Source organism: Penicillium paradoxum, assembly GCF_028828445.1.
Source record: "Penicillium paradoxum strain IBT 22861 chromosome Unknown utg000007l_segment0_segment0, whole genome shotgun sequence".
NCBI classification, from domain to species: Eukaryota; Fungi; Ascomycota; class Eurotiomycetes; order Eurotiales; family Aspergillaceae; genus Penicillium; species Penicillium paradoxum.
The window spans coordinates 4,484,886-4,507,762 of record NW_026643185.1 but is presented as its reverse complement, the minus strand read 5'-3'; the positions used below and the strand labels follow the sequence as shown (position 1 = coordinate 4,507,762).

Sequence of the window (22,877 nt, the reverse complement as noted above, 5' to 3'; positions counted from 1 at the left end):
ACACGTAGTAATCCCCGTCAAATGACCAAGAACACCTGCTATCGAGCATGTACAAAGACCAACTCGCCTGGCCTAAAACCTCCGCTTCTTCTTTGCAGGAGCCTTGCTCTTAGCTTCGAGTGACCGCTTGAGTTCCTCGCGCTTCCTATCCGCCCGCTGTTCTTCAGTCTCAGGCTCCGCAGGTGAAGCTGTCTCTCTTTTTGGTAGGGGTAACGGGGACTCTTCCTTTTTTGTAGTTGGCCGTTCAGTCTCCGGTTTGGCAGGCGAAGGTCTCCCTGGTGACATGACCACCGTATCAGATGTAGGCAGCGGAGTCTTGTCCTGAGCCGGTTCCGGGGCTTTGGCTTTGGCTTTGCCGCCTATCATGCCAAGTTTCCCGGACCGTTTAGCTTTAGGCGCTGCTGGTGCCGATGGTGTAGGAAGAACAGAATCACTGGTGACACGTTCATCCTCCTCGGACTTTGGAGATTCTTGGCGCTTGGGGGAGTTGTCAGCGTGCGCTGGAGGGGAAGGTTCTGGCGTCGGCGAGGGCTCTTTTGTTTGCTTTTTCTTGCCCCCTATCGTGCCCAATCCACCTTTGGGCCTTTTAGGTGCCTCTCGAACAGGGGCTGGAGAAGTGGGTGGGGAGGGTGAGGGTTGGGGTTGAGGCTGAGGCTCTGGTTCTTTCTTATCCTTGCCGCCAATCTTACCCAATCCGCCCTTTGGCCTTTGAGGGGCCGCTTGAGCTTGCGCGGGAGGAGGAGGAGGTTCTGGGATAGGCGAGGGTTCTTTTGCTTGCTTCTTCTTACCGCCTATCATGCCTAATCCACCCTTGTGCCTTGTAGGTGCTTCTCGAGCTTTCACTGGAGGAGAGGATGGTGGTGATTTTGAAACACTAGGAATACGTCTTTGACGCGGTGCCGGTTCAGGCTCGGAGTCGGAGTCTGATGCTGTGGCTTCGTCTGCTTCTGAAGGCAAGACTGGAGACGGGCTCTTCTTTCTGGGTTTCTGCTTGGGTGAGGGTATCGTGTCTCTGATTTGTTTTTTCAGTCTAGGAGGGGTATCTTGTCGCTAGATAATCGGGTTAAACAATGCGGTCAAAAGAAAGGCGTAGCATACCTGAAACTCGTCGTCGCTGCTTGCCGTCGCGTCCCCGTCCATGTCCCATTCAGTATCAATATGTCTGGGTGCAACCGTTTTCTTCTTATCTGCTTCATAGCTATGAACTTCCTGCTCGATGGGGGAAGCTTCTCTAGCACCAATTTCAGGCTTCTCGAGTTGATGCCACCATTCACCTTGCGGTTGGGCCAAGGTATCTAGTTTAGGAGAATCATCGGATTCCGATATCTCTTCAAGTAGATTGGTGGCCAGCCCTGCTTCAGCTGATGATCCTACTTCAGCGAGCCAGGTCTGTTCTTCGAACGGGGCAATGCCCTTGACGAACCTAGCAGCCTCTGAGCGTGTGATGCCCTTGCGAGACGTGCGCGATCCGGCAGCGCTAGGAAACACGGAGCTTAGCTCAACACTGAGTGTTTCCATTTTATCAAACAACTTGCCAAGTACATAGTCTTTCTGTTTGAGTTGGTGCAAGAGGGAACGTTGGCGGGATTCCCATTGCGCCTCCTCTTTCAGCAGCGGAAGTAGTAGCTGACTTGTCAAAGATGAAGGGGACTCTTTTGATAACTTCAAAGACCATTTTAGAGGCTTCAACGGAGCGGGTAACTTGGTTGTCGTTGTAATTTCAAGGGCGTCGAGTTGTGTTCCACTGCTGAGGATTGCGCATTCTTTCCCTTTCTGTAGAGCTTCTCCAATTTTTTCTAGGAGAACCTCGAGTTGTTCTGGATCCTCTCCGGGATCGATTGTTGTGGCATCTTCCTCTGCTCTCCTGGTGATCGCTATATTGGATAGTCGCTCTGACCAGATGTAGGTGAGATCTGTTATGTGGAATTCATAGCCTTGTCGGGTCCAGGTATACTGGAAAAGTAAAGGAGGCAATCCCTTCTGGGATACCTGTAGTCGGTGCCATCGTGAAGGCATGACTGTGTGTACTGTTTACAATGTGAAGTTGGGAGGTTGTGAACTTGTTATAGCTGCCTGGGCTGCGGAGAGAAGGTTTGCCGCCCGCTTGACTTTCCCGCTGATCTCCCGGACTTCTTGACTTCGCGTTTCAACACCCTAGTGACGCCCGGATTTGAGCTCTTGTTTTAATTCTTGATCCTTTCGCAAACTAGAAATTCGCTCCTCCTCCTCCTAATATGTCGGCGCGATTCCCGGACCGATCAGACCAAAAGCGCAGCCGGTCGCGATCGCCACCCTGGCGTCAACCCCGTCGAGACGACAGAGATTGGCGCGATCGAAAAGACTCGGATCGGGAATGGAACAATCAAAGATCGGGCCCTTCACAACAGCCTCGCAATATGCGCGATCAAGTCCGGCTCAACCTGATCCAGGAAGACCAGCAAGAGCGCGAGTGGGTCGCGCAGGAGGATGTGTTCGTGTTGAAACAAGCCAAAAAGAAGGCAGAGATTCGGGTCAAAGAAGGGCGTGCAAAGCCTATCGACTGGCTTACAGTTACTCTCCGTGTCATTGATCCTACGCGCGATCCCTTGGATGATGAGATTGCAGACTCCGATCTAGACGTTGTGGACCCAGACGGGGTATTCGAGGGACTATCGCAAAGCCAACTACGGGATTTGGAGAAGGATATTGATACATTTTTGAATCTGGAGACGAATGCGAAGAACCGTGATTTTTGGCAGGTAAGTTTCTCGCTCCTCGCTATCTGCCGTACACCTGTGTTGACCCTCGTTCATCCTACAGACCATGAAAATTATCTGTCGAGATCGTCAAAAGACTGCTACTCCAGAGGGTCGCGTGTTGAACTCTGTAGCTGCCGATATCAACAAATTGCTCAGTCCGAAGACTTACGAACAACTCCAAAATCTTGAAGTACAAGTGAAACGAAAGCTGAACTCGAACGAGCCGATTGACACAGACTACTGGGAAGAGCTGCTGCGCAGCCTGTCGGTTTGGAAGGCCAGGGCTAGTCTGAAGAAAGTCTACCAGGCCATTATCGATGAGCGTGTTCGGGATTTAAGGAAACAGCAAAGAGTGGAAGCTGAATCAATTCGGGAAAAACTAGCACCTCTCGCTCCAATCGGCATTGCAGAAGAGAATCCTGCTGAATTTGAAGGCCTTGACCCAGAGCCACTGCTTCAGGTTCTCCCGGAGGACAAAGGTCTTGAAATCATGGACGAATCTGCATTCCTTAACCAAGTGGTAGGGTTTCAACTTCCCTTGCTTCGTTTATTCGCATCCTGGGCCAGATGCTGACCAAATACACAGGCACGAGAACGGCAGAAAATCATCCGTATGGGCTTTGTACCACTACGACAGCGAGCTGCTGAAAGATCCTCCGCGGTTGTGTCGAGGCAGCCATCCAGCAATGCCCCCGCGGCCTCTGTATCCACACGGTTCTCCACTATCCCGAACGAAGACTTCTCACAAGCGACCAAGGCGCTATATGAAAGGGAGCTGGCCAAGGGTGTCAGTGAGAACGAGGAAATCTTCACCGGTGAAGAGGCTGTGAACACGGGCTCGCAGCCTCAATGGGCCGGCAAGCATCGGCCTCGAAAGCCACGGTACTTCAATCGAGTTCAAATGGGGTACGAATGGAATAAATACAACCAAACGCACTATGACCATGACAACCCGCCACCCAAGGTTGTACAAGGTTACAAATTTAACATCTTCTACCCCGACTTGATCGACAAGACCAAAGCTCCTACGTACCGCATTGAGCGAGAGAACGGTCGCAAGCGTGGCGAGTCATCCGCCGAAGCGGGCGAGGAAGACACCTGTCTCATTCGGTTTGTGGCTGGACCGCCGTACGAAGACCTTGCTTTCCGAATTGTCGACAAAGAATGGGATTATAGTGCCAAACGAGAGAGGGGCTTCAAGAGTACATTTGACAAGGTATGTTGTGCTACCCGATGATCCCCTGTTGCTCAACTGACGTAGTTAGGGAATCCTTCAACTTCATTTCCAGTTCAAACGAGTAAGTCTTTTTATTCCGGTAGACAACGACCATGCTAACCTGTCTCAGATCTATTACCGAAAGTAACACATGCGCAACCGACGATTTCCACATGGGCGTCATATCGGGATGGAGGTGGATTGTGTAGTGTATGCAGGGAGATTTTCAGGGTGTATTTTCCAGCGACTCCAGCCAAACTCGGGATGATTGGGCTGGAAACATTTCCCTCCTTCAAGGGTTTTTTTTGGCAATCGAATAAGCCTGACTCGATATCTGGGGATATCAAAATGCTTGTTCCAACTTCCACCTTTCATTTAACAACGCTTCTTTGCCCACTCTGATGAATTCCCCGGAGTTAGAATATTTCCCCTCGCCTCCCTTGACGACTAGCGTATTGAGGCTCGCAAGTCCCCTTTTTTTATTTGTTTTTTTTTTGTCGGTTACCGGGGTCTCGCGAAACGGTTGACGTTGAGGGTGCTTTTGGTGACACTTGCCCGGCTTGCAGAGTGCAGGACGATTCACGACTTCCGGCTGGCTGGATGCAGTCTCTGGAAAAAGAAACGTCAAATGTCTGGACTAGACAAATCTCAGCACCGAGCGGGGACTTTCCTGTTTTTTCTTTTTTTTTGAATACCTGTTGACTTCCAGAAGGCTCATGAAGCGATGAATGGCGACTTGTTCCCCTGCAGGTTCCCATTTGATCGCCCCCATCCGGCTAAGAGGCCCATCGGCTCCTGAGATCCATTCGTTTTAGTCGCCTGTAGTACCAGATTCAGCCACCTTGACTCCTCTGGGTGGTCATTGGCCATTGTTTGTGCTATGAATCTCCGTTCCACGACTTGGGCATCTAGGGAGGCGTTTCCCGCAGTACGTAGAACGAAGTACTAGGGTATCTCTTGTTTTTTCATATAATACCATGAAAAAATTCAAGGCTTTGGCCCAGACCGTCTTTTGTTTGGACTGAAATGCATCTCTGAGGCTATTTGCAGGGGGCTAAAAAAAAGGAGATGGACATGTGTAGTGTGTGTTGGCAGAGGGGAGATCTGGGAAGTGTACAGCTCCAAATCCTGAGCACAATTGGGATCCAGGTGGTTTATAGGAATACGTCTGTCCTTTGAGAGCACTTTATTTCTTATGTCCTATGTCTCTTGCTCCCTCTTCTCTCCGTCCCCTCTCTCTCCCCCCTCTCTCTTCTTCTTCCTCTTCCTCTTCCAAGGCTTCTCCTTTCCATCTCTCTCATCCTCATCTTTATCTTGAATCATTATTATTCAGCCCAGTTATCATTACGGCTGGACGTGACCATGAGTTACTCTCTCTCTTCCCAGCATTTCGATGCGGTGCAGATCTCAACTGACCAGGAAGACTCCAAGCTTGGTCTCCTGTCGCAACCTGACACCTCCCACATTGCGCTGAGCTCGCCTCCCAGTCCATTCAGTTTTCGTGATTGGGCGGCTTGGGCATCTCAGCCGGTCTACTCATCTCGCCAGTGCGTCGAGTACGGTGAGCCATACGGCTTGGGTCCGTTGCCTCAAGAGCCAATGGAAGATCCAAATGGATATCAGGATCTGTACCGCTCATATGTCACTCATCCCATGGCTGGCACATCCATGGAGGCATTGGCCCCCCTGGCCGTAGATGCTCCCTCTGAATGGGCTCTTTTGGACTCCTCCCATGCCTTCAAGGACCAGCAGTACAGTTACCCTGTCCACTTGAATCCTCTTCAGCCACCTCAGAACTCCCCGCCCTCGCCACTATCTGAGGTCTCCTCTTACCATTCTCCACAATCGTTCGCCGATGCGAGCCCAGCAATGACAATCCATACCACAGATCGACCATCGCCACGTTCCAGCACTGGTGACCACAAAGAGGACCGTTCTAGCAACCAGCCTTACTCTTCTCTCATCTACGATGCTTTGAAGGCTGCCCCGGGGAACAAGCTCCCCCTGCAGGGTATCTACTCTTGGTTTGAGGCAAATACAGATAAGGGTGCCGATCCTAAAGCAAAGGGTTGGCAGAACAGTATCCGACATAACTTGTCAATGAATGCAGTAAGTCGTTTGTCTCACTTCTCACAACTCTAATTTCTAGTTCACTCGTCCTCTTTTGTGCCATCATCCCTTCTTGTTCCATCGTGACTTTTTGTTGCATCGTGACTCTCTGTTTTAGCGTCACTGCAGGCTCTGCTAGATTCAACATCGATACTTACCCTCAGTTTAGGGCTTTGAGGCAGTGAAAGAAGAGGTTGAACCAGGTAGGAAAACGGTCAACTTCTGGAGGTTGACGCCTGAAGCAATCCGAAACGGCCATATCCAATCCACCACACGGTACCGCAAGCTCCAAAACCAGAGGAAGGCAATGAATTCAAGAAGCCGTACCCCTCAAAGTCAGCCATCAGGGGCTAAGGGGGGCCATGCCACTAGAGTTGTCAAACCACGTCACACGAACAGTCTTCATAGCGACCGGACCGACGCACATCATCAACAGCAAATGACAGGCCTCAATCCCGCTATCGATCACTTCGGTTCTATGGGCCTTCCAAGCATGTACCAATACCTGCAACGCCCCATGGGGGATATCGTTGGATGCACCATGTTACCACCGGGTGACACCTTTCTTGATGCTGCGGATCAACGACCAACATTTGCCATGGGCAATGGCGAAGAGTGGTATGCGAGAGGTGCAGGGCCCCAACAGGGTCCACAGCTCACCTGAATTCACTGGCCGATGATCAACATGCAATGAGAGATGATAAGATCCAACCAGCGAGAAAAGAGAAAAGAAAAAGAGAAAAAACAGATAAAAAGAAAAGAAAACCGAAAAAGGAGGGGAGGGAGTGGAGGATGTGATGAAACCAGACTTTAGGAAAGAAAGCCTAGAAGGGCTGACGTGCATACGGAGTAAATAGTTTTTACATGTTTTTTAGTTCATTCTTTGCGTCTTCATTTTTGGCTCATTTTCTGGCCTATTTCCGAGCTGAGACTATCTTGGTCATTGAGTACACTAGAGGGACATGGCGTTTTCGGGTTGCATATCCACTATTTGGTTTGGGAACGTGCTATGGCGTTCCATGGGGCCCTATGAAGGCGATCTATCTGCTTCCTTGCCTTGTCTTGATTTTGCGTTGCTTTTTCTGCTATCTTGGTCACCCTGTCATGGGCTATGCATGTTTTCTTCTTCAACTGTATCATAAGTGACATCTGCGGGCTTGGAATCTGTGGATCTTATCGAGATCTATCAACCATGAGCGCACACTTATGTCGATCATCGTTCTCTGTCATGTTCGTCAGGCTAAGGATATTCAATGGCGCGTGACTTGTGATATCAAGGCCGTGTGGTCTCGCTTCTCTTAGGGTCCCACATGTCTTCATTTGCTGGAAATGATGTTGGGCATGAACAATGCCAAGAAAAGAAAATCTTCAGGTCTCTACTTCCTAAGCTTCCATATCAGGTGGAACTATGACTGCTCGATGGCCATGTATTCGAAGTACTCGTGACGCTACATAGTATGTGTAGACTATACGCTGTGCTCCCGACTGTGTCTCATGTGCTTGCACAGGACACCGATGTCTCAAGTAATATGAATGGTCTTCTACCATCGCCAAGGGGAGCACTGTGAGTTAACACCCTGCAGGCTTTCATAGATTGTGGGAAAGCCCCCATTCACCGTGGGATGCCAATATCCAGGGGCTAACAAAGGAACGAATTTGCCGCCCCTGTTCATGCTAGTCCTCTTTAGCCTCTCCTTACGGAGTACACCCGGGTGCTGTCCCTACTTAACCGGTCGAGCAACCCCACCACCCCGCTCCATCGCCCTGTCAACTGCTGCAGGAGGCCATGGTGCTGAAATGACGCGGACCTTCTTGGCAGTATTGGCAGTATTGGCAGCATTGGCATCAGCTTCTGCATGCTGCCTTTGCCTCATGATCATCTTGCCTCCCTACAATTTCCCGCCCTTATTGGGAGTCCCATGAATAACCGACCTGATGGTTAGCAGAGGTTTTATCATCTACTGGAATATTTTTCCAAGTAAAGTACCCCTGTCGAGGCCCCTGAAACAATGCATATTCAAATTGAAACACAGAGATAATGGAGGATCTCCGTACGGAGTACTCCGTACAACTCTGAAAGATCAGCTTGGGTCCCGCAATATGTCCCCCACACGTCCACCCACGAATCATGAAGCTTCGGGTGCGCATTGCCATAGCCACAGGCTTGTGTGATAGGAACGGCATTAGCAAGGTCGCTTACGGACTAATGTGTCTCCTGGAATGATACGAGGCAGACAGCCTATGAGACAATATAGCCCCTTCCATGTACAGTAGATTGATATAGATCAACACTAGTTTGCGGGTTTGTGGATGGTAGGTGCGTCCGTCGTTTCTATTCCCCGGGGTGGGATTCTATATGATGCATGGGTACTCCGTACTCGGAAAGATACCGCCATTGGCCTACTTGCGTCCCGTGTGGCACAGTAGTCTCCATGCTCGTTGGTTTATGGAGTACTACATATGATACTCACCGGTTTGACAGGCTGTATCTGTACGCTATTATACGGGTGACATCTGCACTGGTATCCCCAACACCAAATTTGTCGGGAGGGAAGTGAGTTTCGGAGCACCCCCGCCGGGCCGTGCCGATATTAATTTAAGGAATTAATTGTGTATGTTGTAAGAGCTTCGTATTCCGTATCCTTCTCGGATTGTCTTGGAGGTTGGAGCCGAGGACTACTGAAATCGTGATGTTCTTGATCTAACCCTAACTCGGGCTCGAGCTCGGACTCTTTCATGTCCCGTACTCCATGTCATACGGAGTAACATCCCTGGATACAACTAATTTTAGTGTGTAATAGGTAGTCTATTAGCTCACTTAAAATCCGCTTTGGCCTTCTCCGTCCCAGATTGGCCATGATGTCCATTTGTGACATCTGCAGCTTTAATTGGGGACACTTCGCCGTACGGAGGACGGAAGACGGAGTAAGCAAATCCATCTTGAAGGTGGAGTAGGCCGTCCAACCAACCATTGTCCATTTCGCACTGTGGCTAATAAAATAGTAACCTTATTAGCTTTCTTTGTCCAAAAAAGCCGAGCTGGTACGTGAATACTATGGTGATCCCCTTGTGAAGGGGCCAATGCACCTCGGAGACGCACTATGGATATCGTCTTCTCTTTCCTTATTTTGGGACTCTCTTTTCGGTTTTTGCTTTTTTATTTTGACGTGCATACCCATCTCTCACGTGCATGTCCTTACTGCAAATCCTGAGCACAGATCTCTACTCCCCCACCGATCTTTGTAAAGGGGGTGCGGTAGGGCCATCTGGATCTCTCCCATGCAGGGTATAAGCAGCCAACATCAATAGCCTCGATTGTGAGAACGAGCGCTGTCCAGGAACCGCCCCACCGTTCCACGCCCAAAAGATCGTGTCGCAGGCACTCAATCCCAAACCAGGTTCACCCTAGATCGATTTCGATCTATCAACTTTTGTTCGAGTGGCAACCAGGGGGAAAAGGCAGGCGATCTTCCTATTTTTTAATCTGCATGACATCAATCCAGGCGGATGGCGGGAGTGTCACTTGAGATGTGCTCTGTAGCCGATAGGATGCCCAGCCTGTTGGATTCCGGAATTCGCGGACCTATAAGCTCCGGGAGTCTGTTCTCTTTGCACCGTAGTCGCTTCAAGCCGTTAGGGGGCTGCTGTGTATGGCATTGTAACAGTCACGAATTGCCTCTCTCTTTTACTAATCGGACTTTTCTTTTGCTATGTCCGAAACCGCACGAACCTCGTCCGTTATGCTTTTATGGGATGGAACGGCCCGGCTTGACAGCTGTCAACTGTGCATACACTCGAGCTCTCTCTGGAAGATGCTAAGCCTCGAATGTCCAGCCTCAGACGGCAATGCGACACAGAACAATCGCCTGACCGCTTCTTGGGCAGATCCCATTGTCTGTTGCCATCCGTATCCCCGGGTCCCATGATGGAGGGAGCTGCAAAAAGCCCTTCATCTCTTTGCTTTTTTTTTTTGCTACTGGAAAAAGAAAAAGAGATGTCATTGAGATCGGGCGGCAAACTTCCAATTGGCCGCTTCGAATTTCCGGCGTCGAAAAAGAATAGCGGCCGCCACGTACATCGTCAGTACTATACAATTTCAGGATTCTCCAGAGCTGGAGTGTACGTGTTACGCACAGTCCTACATGATGTAGGCAGCTACATAGTACCTGATTACATGTACATATGTACACCCAAAGAAATGGAAGTGTGAGGATTGATCTTCATTGGTACTTAGCGACATCAAGGCACATTCCGTCCAGAGTAGTGGCCCTCTTTTTCCGCCGTATGGAGTAGACTTGAGCTAGTTTAGACTGAGTGGGACAGGGATATGTCTGCTTTGAGAAGGAGAGCGATTGTGTTTGTCACACGTCAACTCGTGTCGTTTGTTAACTGGTAGCACTCACAAAGAACATCCGAGTTCACCACATGTATGGATTAGCGAATGCAATAGTTCCCGTGCGGTTTAACCTTAAAGTCCGGTAGACACCATTGGCATGTGCTAGAATATGTAAAATGATAGGCATGACTGGAAGTCAACCGTTGACTTAGTGTATCTACAACCAATCTCATCTGCGAGAAGGTCAAGGCACAAAGTGCCCGCAGCATACAGCTCCTTCCTGAAATGGCAGTTCACGAAGTTTTAGAAACTTAGAATGAACAAGTCATTAGATCGTATTTTTTTCTTTTTTTTTTTTGCCATCGATTTCCGATGGATTCGATAGATTAGAAGATAAAATATATATACATGTATGTTTGACTTGATTTACTTCTGTCGGTTGCGGCTTCCGTCGGTCGTAAATATATTAAGCCCTAACGACGATCAAAATATATCACATCGATAGTCACACCACGGGAATCTTGCCAAATTAGGAGCTAAATCGTCAATATGATGATAGGTGCTACTAGAAAAGATAGCCTACACCGAGGACTTTAATAGCCTCTGTGAAGAGCGGTGTCGTTTAACCGTAAACCTAACGCATGGCTGGCCGAGATCCAAATCTCCCGAATACCCTAACTCCGCGGGCAAAGATCCCCATGATCGCATTAAAATAGTAAAATATGCTGCCGCTTTCTACCGAACTTCCGAGGTTACGAGGCGATCTGCAGCCGCTTAGCGACCCATGCTTTGCTGGCTTGATGTTGACCAATTCATAGCACAAGGATTACATGCGCAGCTGACTCCCGCTAAAAGCTTCGGACATATCTGGGTAGATGGTGGCTTTCGAATCTGTCAGTAATAGGTTACCGGTGTGATGGAAGTGTATGTGATTTGCATGTTCGTGTTAGGCGCAGTAAGGATGGCGAGAGTCCGAGGTTGAAAGGGCAGAGTGAAGAGGGTAGTAAGTCTTTCGAAAAGAAACAATCTTGGTTCGCGGACAATTCAAATCCAAGCCTTGGGCTTTGACGAAGATGTCTTCTTAGCGAGAAAGGATATCGGATTCCTGCTAAAAAAGGGTGTAGGTTTTATGCATACTGATTTGGTACACCGAAGGGTAGAAAGTAGCTGAGTTATTGGGCATCATAGAAGTGTTTCATAGAGCTGATAGCAAAGACATGGATCTACAGCTAGATGCATACTTCTTGTTTTCACATACTGTGGGAACCGCCGTTCTAGACGCCAAGTTGGTACCTAGTAGGATGGCGTCTACATGGTGACGCCAGTTGACGTGGCTTGGCAATATAGTATTGTCACAGTGAGAATCTTCACCCCTTGTTAAGGTCAAGGCCTAGATCAATCAATCAGACTATGTGGGGTTCCAATCACGCGTAGATATATGCAATGGGGGAATCATCACAAAGATCCATGAGGTCGAGACGTGGAGAAGTCATCTAGGCATACATCCGAGGTTTCAAATCTGACAGACTATACTGGACTACGGTGAACAGCACACCAAACACCATTGTTCTACCCGGCGATTACGTTTTGTTTGAGCCTGCAGGCGTCTACACCTGCAGATCGAACAGAGGCATCTCACGGTCTGGAAGGCATTGCCCAGGCTGAATCCTGCCCAGACTCATGAACTTACCCGAATGCGTCATCCCAATTAAACGAGATTGAGTGCGCCGAATGTTGTTCATGGGCAGGCAAATACGAGTCTTCCGTTCGGAAGGAAGTTCAAGATACCACGAAAATAAGTTCACACAACTTGATTCGACATATCAGGGAATCTCTCGTGAAGGTAAATGAAATTGATTCATTTGCTTAGCCGCGAGCCTTTTTTTTTGACTCGCAGGCTAGCTGTTCCTGTTCATCTTGAAGCTTTTAAGAGAACCATTCCCAGCCGTTTTTCCCATGACATTCGCTCCACCGTAAAAGGACAACACCGACAAAAAGCACGCTTAGCGCTTGGCGGCCTTCTGCTGGGACTCCTTGAGGACCTTCTTGACGATCTTCTGCTCCTCAATCAGGAAGGCACGGACAATGCGGTCCTTGACGCAGCCAGCGCAGCGAGAGCCACCGTAGGCACGGCTGACATTCTTCTTGGGGCGAGAGATCTGGGCGTACTCGCGGGGACGGAGGGCAGGGATCTATGGAAATCAAAATTGTCAGTCGACCTGACTTCAATAATTCGGCGAGATGGTCGTATGGAGATTGCAGCGGTTCGGTCGGCCATTCGTTCGCACTGTCGTATAACCAGACAGAGTTTTCTTGAAGTCGTTCGGTTGGCCCACCCGCAATCGCACACATCCCACACAACCCGTTCAAAAAAATGCTTGAGAGATGCCTAGGGAGTACTCACACCGGGGAGCTTGATGCCGCAGTCACCGCACTTGGGAGCAGTACCCTTCTTCTTCAGGTGAAGGTAACGGAGCTCACCGCCGGGGGTCTTGATGATGCGAACCTTGTTGGACCGCGTGTTGTACCTATTGAGCGAAAGAAAATCTGTCAATAATCCGTTCGACCAGGGAAACTGCCCATCGGTAACAAGAATCTTCGTAGATATCGTGCTGGTGCGTGGGATTGGTATTTTGGAGGGGATTCTCAGACGTACGGGTTCCGGCGGCGCTGAAAATCACAAAAGAGTCAGATCAGGGAATTTTAAAATCGGGGGTTTCTCCAAAAACTCACGTATTGCAATCTGTTGTTGGTCATCTTGACTGTACTTGAACTGGTCAAGGGCGGCAGTTGTCGGAGTTGTCGTGAAGCAGAGTGAAATATGTCGAGATGGGTTTGTGTGGGTTTCTGCTTCAGCCGACGCTAGCGCAGATTTGGCGAGGTTGCGCTAGACCGAATGCGGACTAGCCCCGTTCGGAGCCGCCACTTCTCAAAGTTCGACGGAGACAGGGAGCAGAGATAGTCACATCGCGTAGGGGATCGTGGATCTCTATCTTTGTCGCGTTTGCATCTTCAATCCTCATTTCCCCATCACCTAAGCTTTTTCTATTTGTCATATTACTTTTTCAAGCTGCAGATCTTGCTACACATGACCTCCAACGTAGCTTGACGCGACTTGGAACCAACACAAGCTCTACGAGGGAGGGTGGGCTTTCCATCCATCCATCAACATCATGGCATCATTGCCTCCTCCCCCTCCTCCCCCTCCAGGATGGGGCGCAGCTCCTCCTTCGATGCCGCTGGCGCCGCCGCCGCCAGGTTACCAGCCGCCGGCCGACCCAAATGTCGCAAAATTTGCGCAAAAGAAGAATGAATGGTTGCGCACGCAACGCAATCGATTTGGAGAGAAGCGCAAAGCAGGATTCGTCGAGACACAAAAGGCCGATATGCCTCCAGAGCACCTACGAAAGATCGTGCGAGACATCGGCGATGTCTCCCAGAAGAAATTCACCAACGAGAAGCGGAGCTACCTCGGCGCGCTCAAGTTCATGCCCCATGCTGTCCTCAAGCTATTGGAAAACATGCCAATGCCTTGGGAGTCCGCAAGAGAAGTTAAGGTGCTTTATCACGTCAATGGCTGCCTGACTTTAGTGAATGAAACGCCGCGTGTCATCGAGCCCGTCTTCCACGCCCAATGGGCAACGATGTGGATGTCCATGCGTCGAGAGAAGAGTGACCGAAGACATTTCAAGCGCATGCGTTTCCCCCATTCGACGACGAGGAGCCGCCTCTCTCGTGGTCGGAAAACATTGAAGATGTCGAGCCGTTGGAGCCCATTCAAATGGAATTGGATGATATCGAAGATTCGGCAGTCTATGACTGGTTCTACGATCACCGCCCCCTTCTTGATACTCCCCATGTCAATGGACCAAGCTATAAGAATTGGAACTTGTCTCTACCCCAGATGGCTACTCTTCACCGTCTCAGCCACCAAATTTTGAGTGACGTCGTTGACCAAAATTACTATCACATGTTCGACTTGAACAGCTTCTTCACAGCCAAGGCACTCAACGTTGCCATTCCTGGTGGCCCTCGTTTTGAACCTTTGTACAAAGATATCGACCCCAATGACGAAGACTTCAGCGAGTTCAATGCCATCGACCGTATCATTTTCCGTGCCCCAATTCGAACCGAGTACCGGGTCACTTTCCCTTTCCTGTACAATACCCTCCCCCGAAGCGTCAAGGTTGCCTGGTACTCTCACCCCCAGACCGTCTATGTTCGGCATGAGGACCCCAACCTACCCGCTTTCCATTTCGACCCTACCATCAACCCAATCACCCCCCGCGCCGTCGTGTCAAAAAATAACACCATCAGTCACGAAGATGAGATCTTTGGACCTGGAAATAATGAAGACGACGAATTCGAGCTTCCAGGTGAATTCGAACCCTTCTTTGAGAACGAGGAGCTCTACACAGCCGATACCGCTTCCGCCATTGCCTTGTGGTGGGCCCCTCACCCATTCGATAAGAGATCTGGCAAGATGGTTCGTGCACAGGATGTGCCGCTAGTCAAGCAGTGGTATTTGGAGCATTGTCCACAGGGTCAGCCCGTCAAAGTCCGAGTTTCCTATCAGAAAATGCTGAAGACCTATGTGCTTAACGAATTGCACAAGAGTACACCCAAGGCTCAGAGCAAACAGAACCTCATGAAAACTCTCAAATCGACAAAATTCTTCCAGCAAACTTCCATTGACTGGGTTGAGGCTGGTTTGCAAGTTTGTCGCCAGGGCTTCAACATGCTTAATTTGCTGATTCACCGCAAGAACTTGACTTATCTCCATCTTGATTATAACTTCAACCTGAAACCTGTCAAGACACTGACCACTAAGGAGCGTAAAAAGTCTCGTTTCGGAAATGCATTCCACTTGATGCGTGAAATTCTTCGTTTGACTAAGCTCATTGTTGATGCCCAGGTGCAATACCGTCTGGGCAACATTGATGCTTTCCAACTCGCCGATGGTATTCTTTATGCTTTTAATCACGTTGGTCAACTTACCGGCATGTATCGGTACAAGTATAAGCTTATGCACCAGATTCGTTCCTGCAAAGATCTAAAGCACTTGATTTACTACCGGTTCAACTCCGGTCCCGTTGGTAAGGGACCCGGTTGTGGTTTCTGGGCTCCCGCTTGGCGAGTCTGGCTATTCTTCATGCGTGGTATCATTCCCTTGCTTGAACGTTGGCTTGGAAACTTGCTCTCTCGTCAATTTGAGGGCCGTCACAGCAAGGGCGTGGCCAAGACGGTCACTAAGCAACGTGTGGAATCTCACTTCGATCTCGAGTTGCGTGCGTCTGTCATGGCTGATCTGATGGACATGATGCCTGAGGGTATCAAGCAGAACAAGGTCAACGTAGTCTTGCAACATTTGTCAGAGGCCTGGAGATGCTGGAAGAGTAACATCCCCTGGAAGGTTCCCGGGCTGCCTGCACCAATTGAGAACATCATTCTTCGTTACGTCAAGAGCAAGGCCGACTGGTGGATCTCTGTCGCCCATTACAACCGGGAGAGAATTCGTCGCGGTGCCACAGTTGACAAGACTGTTGCAAAGAAGAATCTTGGTCGACTCACGCGTCTCTGGCTCAAGTCCGAGCAAGAACGCCAACACAATTATCTGAAGGATGGACCTTATGTTTCGTCCGAGGAAGCTGTTGCAATCTACACCACTATGGTTCATTGGTTGGAGTCTCGCAAGTTCTCTCCAATTCCCTTCCCTAGTGTGTCCTATAAGCACGATACGAAGATTTTGATTCTTGCGCTCGAGCGGCTGCGCGAGTCCTACTCTGTCAAGGGACGATTGAACCAAACTCAGCGAGAGGAATTGGCTCTCATAGAACAGGCCTACGATTCTCCTGGCACAACATTGGCAAGAATCAAGCGATTCCTCCTCACACAGAGAGCTTTCAAGGAAGTGAAGATTGACATGAACGATAACTATAACAACATCAACCCCGTGTATGATATTGAACCCATCGAGAAGATCACCGATGCTTACTTGGATCAATACCTCTGGTACCAAGCGGAGCAGCGCCATCTTTTCCCCGCTTGGATCAAGCCCTCCGACTCTGAAGTTCCTCCTTTGCTCACCTACAAGTGGACCCAGGGCATTAACAACCTGTCCAATGTCTGGGAGACTGCCGAGGGCGAGACAAACGTGATGATCGAGACCGAACTATCCAAGGTCTATGAGAAGATTGATCTCACTTTGCTGAACCGACTGCTTCGTTTGATCATGGATCATAATCTGGCTGATTACATCACCTCGAAAAACAACGTTCAGCTCAGCTACAAGGACATGAATCACACTAACAGCTATGGAATGATTCGCGGTCTCCAGTTCTCGGGCTTCGTGTTCCAGTTCTACGGATTGATGATCGACCTGTTGCTCCTTGGTCTGCAGAGAGCTAGTGAAATGGCCGGTCCTCCCGGAAGCCCCAACGATTTCTTGCAGTTCAGAGACCGTGCCACTGAGACAAGACACCCTATTCGTCTTTACACCCGTTACGTTGACAAGATCTGGGTATTCTTCCGATTCCAGGCCGATGATTCTCGTGATTTGATTCAACGGTTCTTGACCGAGAATCCTGATCCTAACTTCGAGAATGTTATTGGCTACAAAAATAAGAAGTGCTGGCCTCGCGACTGTCGTATGCGCTTGATGCGTCACGATGTCAACCTTGGTCGTGCCGTCTTCTGGGATATGAAGAACCGCCTTCCAAGATCCATCACGACTATTGATTGGGATGACACATTCGCTAGCGTGTACAGCAAGGACAACCCCAACTTGCTGTTCTCAATGAATGGATTTGAAGTTCGCATCCTTCCCAAGATGCGGAATATGAACGAGGAGTTTTCTGTCAAGGACAGTGTCTGGTCTCTGGTTGACAACTCTACCAAAGAACGTACGGCTCATGCCTTCCTTCAAGTCACCGAAGAGGATGTTCAAAAGTTCAACAACCGTATCCGTCAAATTCTTATGTCCTCTGGTTCCACCACCTTCACCAAGATTGCAAACAAGTGGAACACTGCCCTGATCGCACTTTTCACTTACTACCGTGAGGCTGCCGTCTCCACCGTCAATCTCCTTGATACCATCGTGAAGTGTGAAACGAAGATCCAAACTCGAGTCAAGATTGGCCTCAACTCCAAGATGCCATCTCGCTTCCCTCCTGCTGTTTTCTACACGCCCAAGGAGCTTGGAGGTCTTGGTATGATCTCAGGATCTCACATCCTTATCCCTACCAGTGATAAGCGCTGGTCCAAGCAGACTGACACTGGCATCACTCACTTCCGAGCGGGTATGTCTCATGATGAAGAAACCTTGATTCCAAATATCTTCCGCTACATTATTCCCTGGGAGGCCGAGTTCATTGATTCTCAGCGTGTTTGGATGGAATATTCGCAGAAGCGCATGGAAGCTCAGCAGCAGAACCGCCGCTTGACGTTGGAGGATCTGGAAGACAGCTGGGACCGTGGTCTGCCTCGTATCAATACACTCTTCCAGAAGGATCGCAGCACCCTCAGCTTCGACAAGGGTTTCCGACTTCGTGCTGAGTTCAAACAGTATCAGCTGATGAAGAGCAATCCATTCTGGTGGACAAGTCAGCGACACGACGGTAAACTCTGGAACCTCAACGCCTACCGTACTGATGTCATCCAAGCTTTGGGTGGTGTCGAAACAATTCTTGAACATACCTTGTTCAAGGCAACTGCTTTCCCGTCTTGGGAAGGTCTCTTCTGGGAGAAAGCTTGTCTCGCCAAGGGAACCCGACTTTTGCGATACGACGGCACCGAGATCAATGTCGAGGACGTGCGCGAAGGTGACCAACTTCTTGGCCCCGACGGAGAGCCTCGCCGTGCGTTCAACATCGTCAGTGGTAGTGAGCGCTTGTACCGCATCAAGATCGGTGGCGAAAAGGAAGACCTTGTGGTGACACCAAATCATATCTTGGTACTCCATCGGGAGGAGACTGCCGCCTCCGATCGAGCCAACAAGGTGTTCAAGCAAGCCGTCGAAATGACTGCTGCTGAGTTTGCTGCCCTCTCCCCCGAGGACAGAGGCTTGTACCGTGCCTTCGGTTCTCCTGGACTTGAGAAAGGTGATGAACGCTTGGTTCCTCAAACACATATTTTCGAGATCGAAGATATTAGCCTCGAACTTGAGGAGACAGAGTGGGCTGGTTTCCGTGTCGACAAGGATCAACTTTACCTGCGTTATGATCACCTTGTATTGCACAACAGTGGTTTCGAAGAGAGTATGAAGTTCAAGAAGCTCACTAATGCTCAGCGGTCCGGTTTGAACCAAATTCCCAACCGTCGATTCACTCTTTGGTGGTCACCAACCATTAATCGTGCCAACGTCTATGTTGGTTTCCAGGTGCAGCTTGATCTGACTGGTATCTTCTTGCACGGCAAGATTCCTACCCTCAAAATCTCGCTCATTCAAATCTTCCGTGCCCATTTGTGGCAAAAGATTCACGAATCTGTGGTCATGGATTTGTGTCAAGTCTTGGACCAGGAACTGGAGCAGCTTGGCATCGAGGCTGTTCAAAAGGAGACTATTCACCCGCGTAAATCTTACAAGATGAACAGCTCTTGTGCGGATATTCTCCTTTTCGCAACCAACAAATGGAATGTCACCCGGCCTTCGCTTGTGTTCGATACCAAGGACGTCTACGAGCCGACTACAACAAACAAGTTCTGGATCGACGTTCAGCTTAGGTATGGTGATTATGATTCTCACGATATTGAGCGCTACGTTCGTGCCAAGTACCTTGACTACACCACGGACAGCATGAGTATCTATCCTTCCGCCACAGGTTTGATGATTGGTGTTGATCTTGCATACAACCTGTTCTCTGCCTACGGACAATACTTCCCAGGTCTCAAGACTCTCGTTCAGCAGGCTATGGCTAAGATTATGAAGGCGAACCCGGCCTTGTATGTCTTACGTGAGCGTATCCGCAAGGGTCTCCAGTTGTATGCCTCGGAGAGCAACCAAGAGTTCCTTAACTCTCAGAACTACTCCGAGCTCTTCAGCCCGCAGATTCAGCTCTTCATTGATGACACTAACGTTTACCGTGTCACGATTCACAAGACCTTTGAGGGTAATTTGACTACGAAGCCTATCAACGGTGCAATTTTCATCTTTAACCCTCGAACTGGACAATTGTTCTTGAAGATCATCCACACTAGTGTCTGGGCGGGCCAAAAGCGTCTGGGTCAGTTGGCCAAGTGGAAGACAGCCGAAGAAGTTGCAGCCCTCATCCGATCCCTTCCTGTGGAGGAGCAACCGAAGCAGCTCATTGTTACCCGTAAGGGTCTTCTTGACCCTCTCGAGGTCCACCTTCTTGATTTCCCCAACATTTCCATCCGTGCCTCTGAGCTTCAGCTGCCATTCCAGGCTGCCATGAAGGTCGAGAAACTAGCCGACATGATTCTTCGTGCGACCGAGCCTCAGATGGTACTCTTCAACTTGTATGACGAGTGGCTCAAGTCCATCTCTCCGTACACTGCCTTCTCTCGTCTCATCCTCATTCTGCGAGCTCTTCACGTCAACATCGACAAGGCTAAGATTATTCTGCGTCCCGATAAGACCGTCATCACTCAAGAGCACCACATTTGGCCGTCTCTTTCCGATGAGGACTGGATCAAGGTCGAAGTGCAATTGCGCGACTTGATCCTGAACGACTATGGCAAGAAGAACAATGTGAATGTGCAGAGCTTGACTAGTAGTGAAGTACGTGATATTATCCTGGGTATGGAGATTAGCGCACCCTCTCTGCAGCGACAGCAGGCAGCGGAGATTGAGAAACAGCAAGAAGAGCAAAAGCAGCTCACTGCCGTGACGACCAAGACTCAGAATGCTCGCGGTGAGGACATTATCGTCACCACCACGTCTCAGTACGAACAGCAATCATTCGCATCCAAGACGGAATGGCGTACTCGTGCAATCGCAACCTCCAACCTCCGGACAAGATCCAACAACATCTATGTTTCCTCCGATGACATTCGGGACGAAGGCTACACATACATCATGCCTAAGAACGTGCTCAAGCGATTCATCACCATCGCCGATCTCCGAGTACAGGTTACGGGCTACATCTATGGTAGCTCCCCACCAGACAACGACCAGGTCAAGGAGGTTCGCACTATTGTCATGATTCCCCAAGTTGGCAACACCCGAGATGTCCAGCTGCCACACCAATTACCCCAGCACGACTACCTTCAGCATCTGGAGCCACTTGGTGTCATTCACACAGTTTCTGGCAATGAGCCTCCGTACATGTCCGCGGCCGATGTCACACATCACGCACGTCTTATGAACGCTCACCCTTCGTGGGATAAGAAGACCGTGACTATGACTGTCTCTTTCACTCCTGGATCCGTCTCCCTTGCTGCCTGGGGTCTCACGCCGTCAGGATACAAATGGGGTGCCGAGAACAAGGATACAACCTCGGATCAGCCTCAAGGCTTCTCCACCAGCATGGGTGAGAAGTGTCAGCTGCTTCTCAGTGATAAGATCCGCGGCTATTTCCTTGTTCCCGAGGATAACGTCTGGAACTATAGCTTCATGGGCAGCTCGTTCGGTAGCGTGGAGAAGAGACCTATCTACGTCAAGATCGATACCCCGCTCAAGTTCTACGATGACCAACACCGTCCGCTCCATTTCCAGAACTTTGCTGAGTTGGAAGACATCTGGGTTGATCGGGCTGACAACTTTGCGTAAACACATGTGCAGCTGGTCAGGCGTTGCAAAATCTTTTTTTTCCATTTCCCGAGCGTCTGTTTCTTTACTTTTTTTTCTACTTGTTTTTTTCATTGGGGTTCTTGTATCACGACAACTTAATCATGTATTGCAGCGAGAACCAAGGCAAGAAGAAAAAGGCCAGTGTGGATTATTTTTTTTGTATACTACGAGTTTCCTTCGAATACATTCCGTGTCACTTCGACATCAGAGTGATTTCTGTAGGGTTTTTGCTACATTTCTCCTCTCTTCTCTGTAACTATACGAGGATCCGGTTGGCTTCGCAATGCATCGATGGCACTAGTTGACATGGCAGCCACACCATTGTTTCCCGTTTACGAGGAATTGCTTTCCGGAGATTGCCACGATGTGATCGACTTAAGGCTGCCTGAGCAGACGCCCAGTAGCAGTAAACGTCTTCAGCCACTCGGGCGAAGGCCCGAAGCCTGAGCTAAGGCGCTCAGCATCAACACGGAAAAAATAACCAGTGGACGACTGGACGGGGTTGGGTACCCTCCGTAGACTAGTGGTGAATCAGGGGAGAAGGGGGGATAACCAAAAGGAAATAACAAAAAATAACAAACAGACACCCTGCGCAACTATTGCAAATCAACGACCATTCACAGGTCGCTCCTTATGCATCAAGAAGGCTCTTCGACACGGTCAGACAATGACAGATGACGGCCCGCATGCAACTAGCACAGTTCGGTAGTCATTCCGGCTCACATCTCTCCCCTGCGATTCGACAAAGAGAAAGGCTGGGAAGATGACGGAAGAGGTCGATGTGACTCGGCCCTTTCTCCCATCTCCTCCAATGAGCTGGTTGGCATAGCCCCGGATCATGGACGTATCTTTTCTTCTCCAATCTGATAGATGAACGCTGCTGTCAAGTCCAAACGCCAATCTTCTTTTCAGGCTATGTTTCAACCCCTGCTGTTCTGGGTCTATCGGACATCTGTGATTGACTCTCGCAGGGCCTTGGCTCCGAGGACACCCGGATGCAATGGACAAATAACTCCCCATTGCTCATGCGACTAACCTAGACCGTATCAATCAGCCGATGCGATATGTCCATCCTCTGCCCTTGCAAGACGGCATAGTTGCATGGAACATCTGCCCGCCCAATAAGCTGCCGCTTATTTTATCACGTCCCCGGGCCAAATCTGACAGGCTTCAAGTATCTGTCGGGTCTGCTTTTCTGGCTGTGTCCGGACCCTGGACTTGACCCTGGCTCCTTGTTCCGCGCCTGGTGCTTACCCCCACTCAAAGGAGGATTGTAAACAATACTTCTGAGGGACCTCCCGCGTCGACCGTGTTCCAAATCCCTCTCCGCGACGTTAGGAGTCTGTGCGAAAGCAAAAGGGAAAAAAAAGCCCCTATCCCATCAAGACCGGAAGGATGGAATCCAGCCTACCCATCACGGAATCGTTAATCATAGTGGTTCTTGCTTGCAGTCCGGTCCAATTGATTGGAGACTGGAGGAAACAGCCCGGCAACGCACGCTCCAAGGCTCCAACTTGGTCACCGGCACAGGTCTAGGATAGGGGACTCTCTAAATGTAGTTATAGACGTGCCCATGTCTTCCTTTTTTTGGGTTTTCTCGTAGCCTACTTGCTTGATCCCTTTTGTTACTCTCCATTCTCTGTCCCATTATGCCTGGCCAATTCTCCTGCAAGTCCTGGCTGCAATTTGATCTAAAATAGCCCTGCTTCTGCACGTCACTTCATTAAG

General features: G+C 49.7%; 6 protein-coding genes across 6 annotated transcripts; 3 read left to right on the top strand and 3 right to left on the bottom strand.

The window, feature by feature from the left end:
* Nucleotides 1-72: 72 nt before the first annotated feature.
* On the bottom strand, nucleotides 73-2,016 carry N7457_009186 (uncharacterized protein; the record flags this gene model as incomplete). The annotated part of the gene is made up of 2 exons (XM_057180229.1): nucleotides 73-1,050; nucleotides 1,099-2,016. 2 exons carry the CDS (start codon nucleotides 2,014-2,016, stop codon nucleotides 73-75), a joined length of 1,896 nt encoding a protein of 631 aa, XP_057028615.1.
* Nucleotides 2,017-2,234: 218 nt separating this feature from the next.
* N7457_009185 (splicing factor cactin) lies at nucleotides 2,235-4,102 on the top strand (the record flags this gene model as incomplete). The annotated part of the gene is made up of 5 exons (XM_057180228.1): nucleotides 2,235-2,738; nucleotides 2,800-3,258; nucleotides 3,325-3,954; nucleotides 4,004-4,036; nucleotides 4,085-4,102. 5 exons carry the CDS (start codon nucleotides 2,235-2,237, stop codon nucleotides 4,100-4,102), a joined length of 1,644 nt encoding a protein of 547 aa, XP_057028614.1.
* Nucleotides 4,103-5,316: 1,214 nt separating this feature from the next.
* Nucleotides 5,317-6,727, top strand: N7457_009184 (uncharacterized protein; the record flags this gene model as incomplete). Its single annotated transcript, XM_057180227.1, has 2 exons — nucleotides 5,317-6,063; nucleotides 6,233-6,727. The coding sequence occupies 2 exons, from the start codon at nucleotides 5,317-5,319 to the stop codon at nucleotides 6,725-6,727; spliced, it is 1,242 nt and encodes a 413-aa protein (XP_057028613.1).
* A 2,070-nt stretch (nucleotides 6,728-8,797) lies between these two features.
* Nucleotides 8,798-9,042, bottom strand: N7457_009183 (uncharacterized protein; the record flags this gene model as incomplete). The annotated part of the gene is made up of 2 exons (XM_057180226.1): nucleotides 8,798-8,834; nucleotides 8,882-9,042. 2 exons carry the CDS (start codon nucleotides 9,040-9,042, stop codon nucleotides 8,798-8,800), a joined length of 198 nt encoding a protein of 65 aa, XP_057028612.1.
* Nucleotides 9,043-12,402: 3,360 nt separating this feature from the next.
* N7457_009182 (60S ribosomal protein eL34) lies at nucleotides 12,403-13,156 on the bottom strand (the record flags this gene model as incomplete). Its single annotated transcript, XM_057180225.1, has 4 exons — nucleotides 12,403-12,591; nucleotides 12,804-12,927; nucleotides 13,056-13,069; nucleotides 13,133-13,156. 4 exons carry the CDS (start codon nucleotides 13,154-13,156, stop codon nucleotides 12,403-12,405), a joined length of 351 nt encoding a protein of 116 aa, XP_057028611.1.
* Nucleotides 13,157-13,572: 416 nt separating this feature from the next.
* On the top strand, nucleotides 13,573-21,128 carry prp8 (U4/U6-U5 snRNP complex subunit PRP8; the record flags this gene model as incomplete). Its single annotated transcript, XM_057180224.1, has 2 exons — nucleotides 13,573-14,071; nucleotides 14,092-21,128. 2 exons carry the CDS (start codon nucleotides 13,573-13,575, stop codon nucleotides 21,126-21,128), a joined length of 7,536 nt encoding a protein of 2,511 aa, XP_057028610.1.
* Between the last annotated feature and the right edge of the window lie 1,749 nt (nucleotides 21,129-22,877).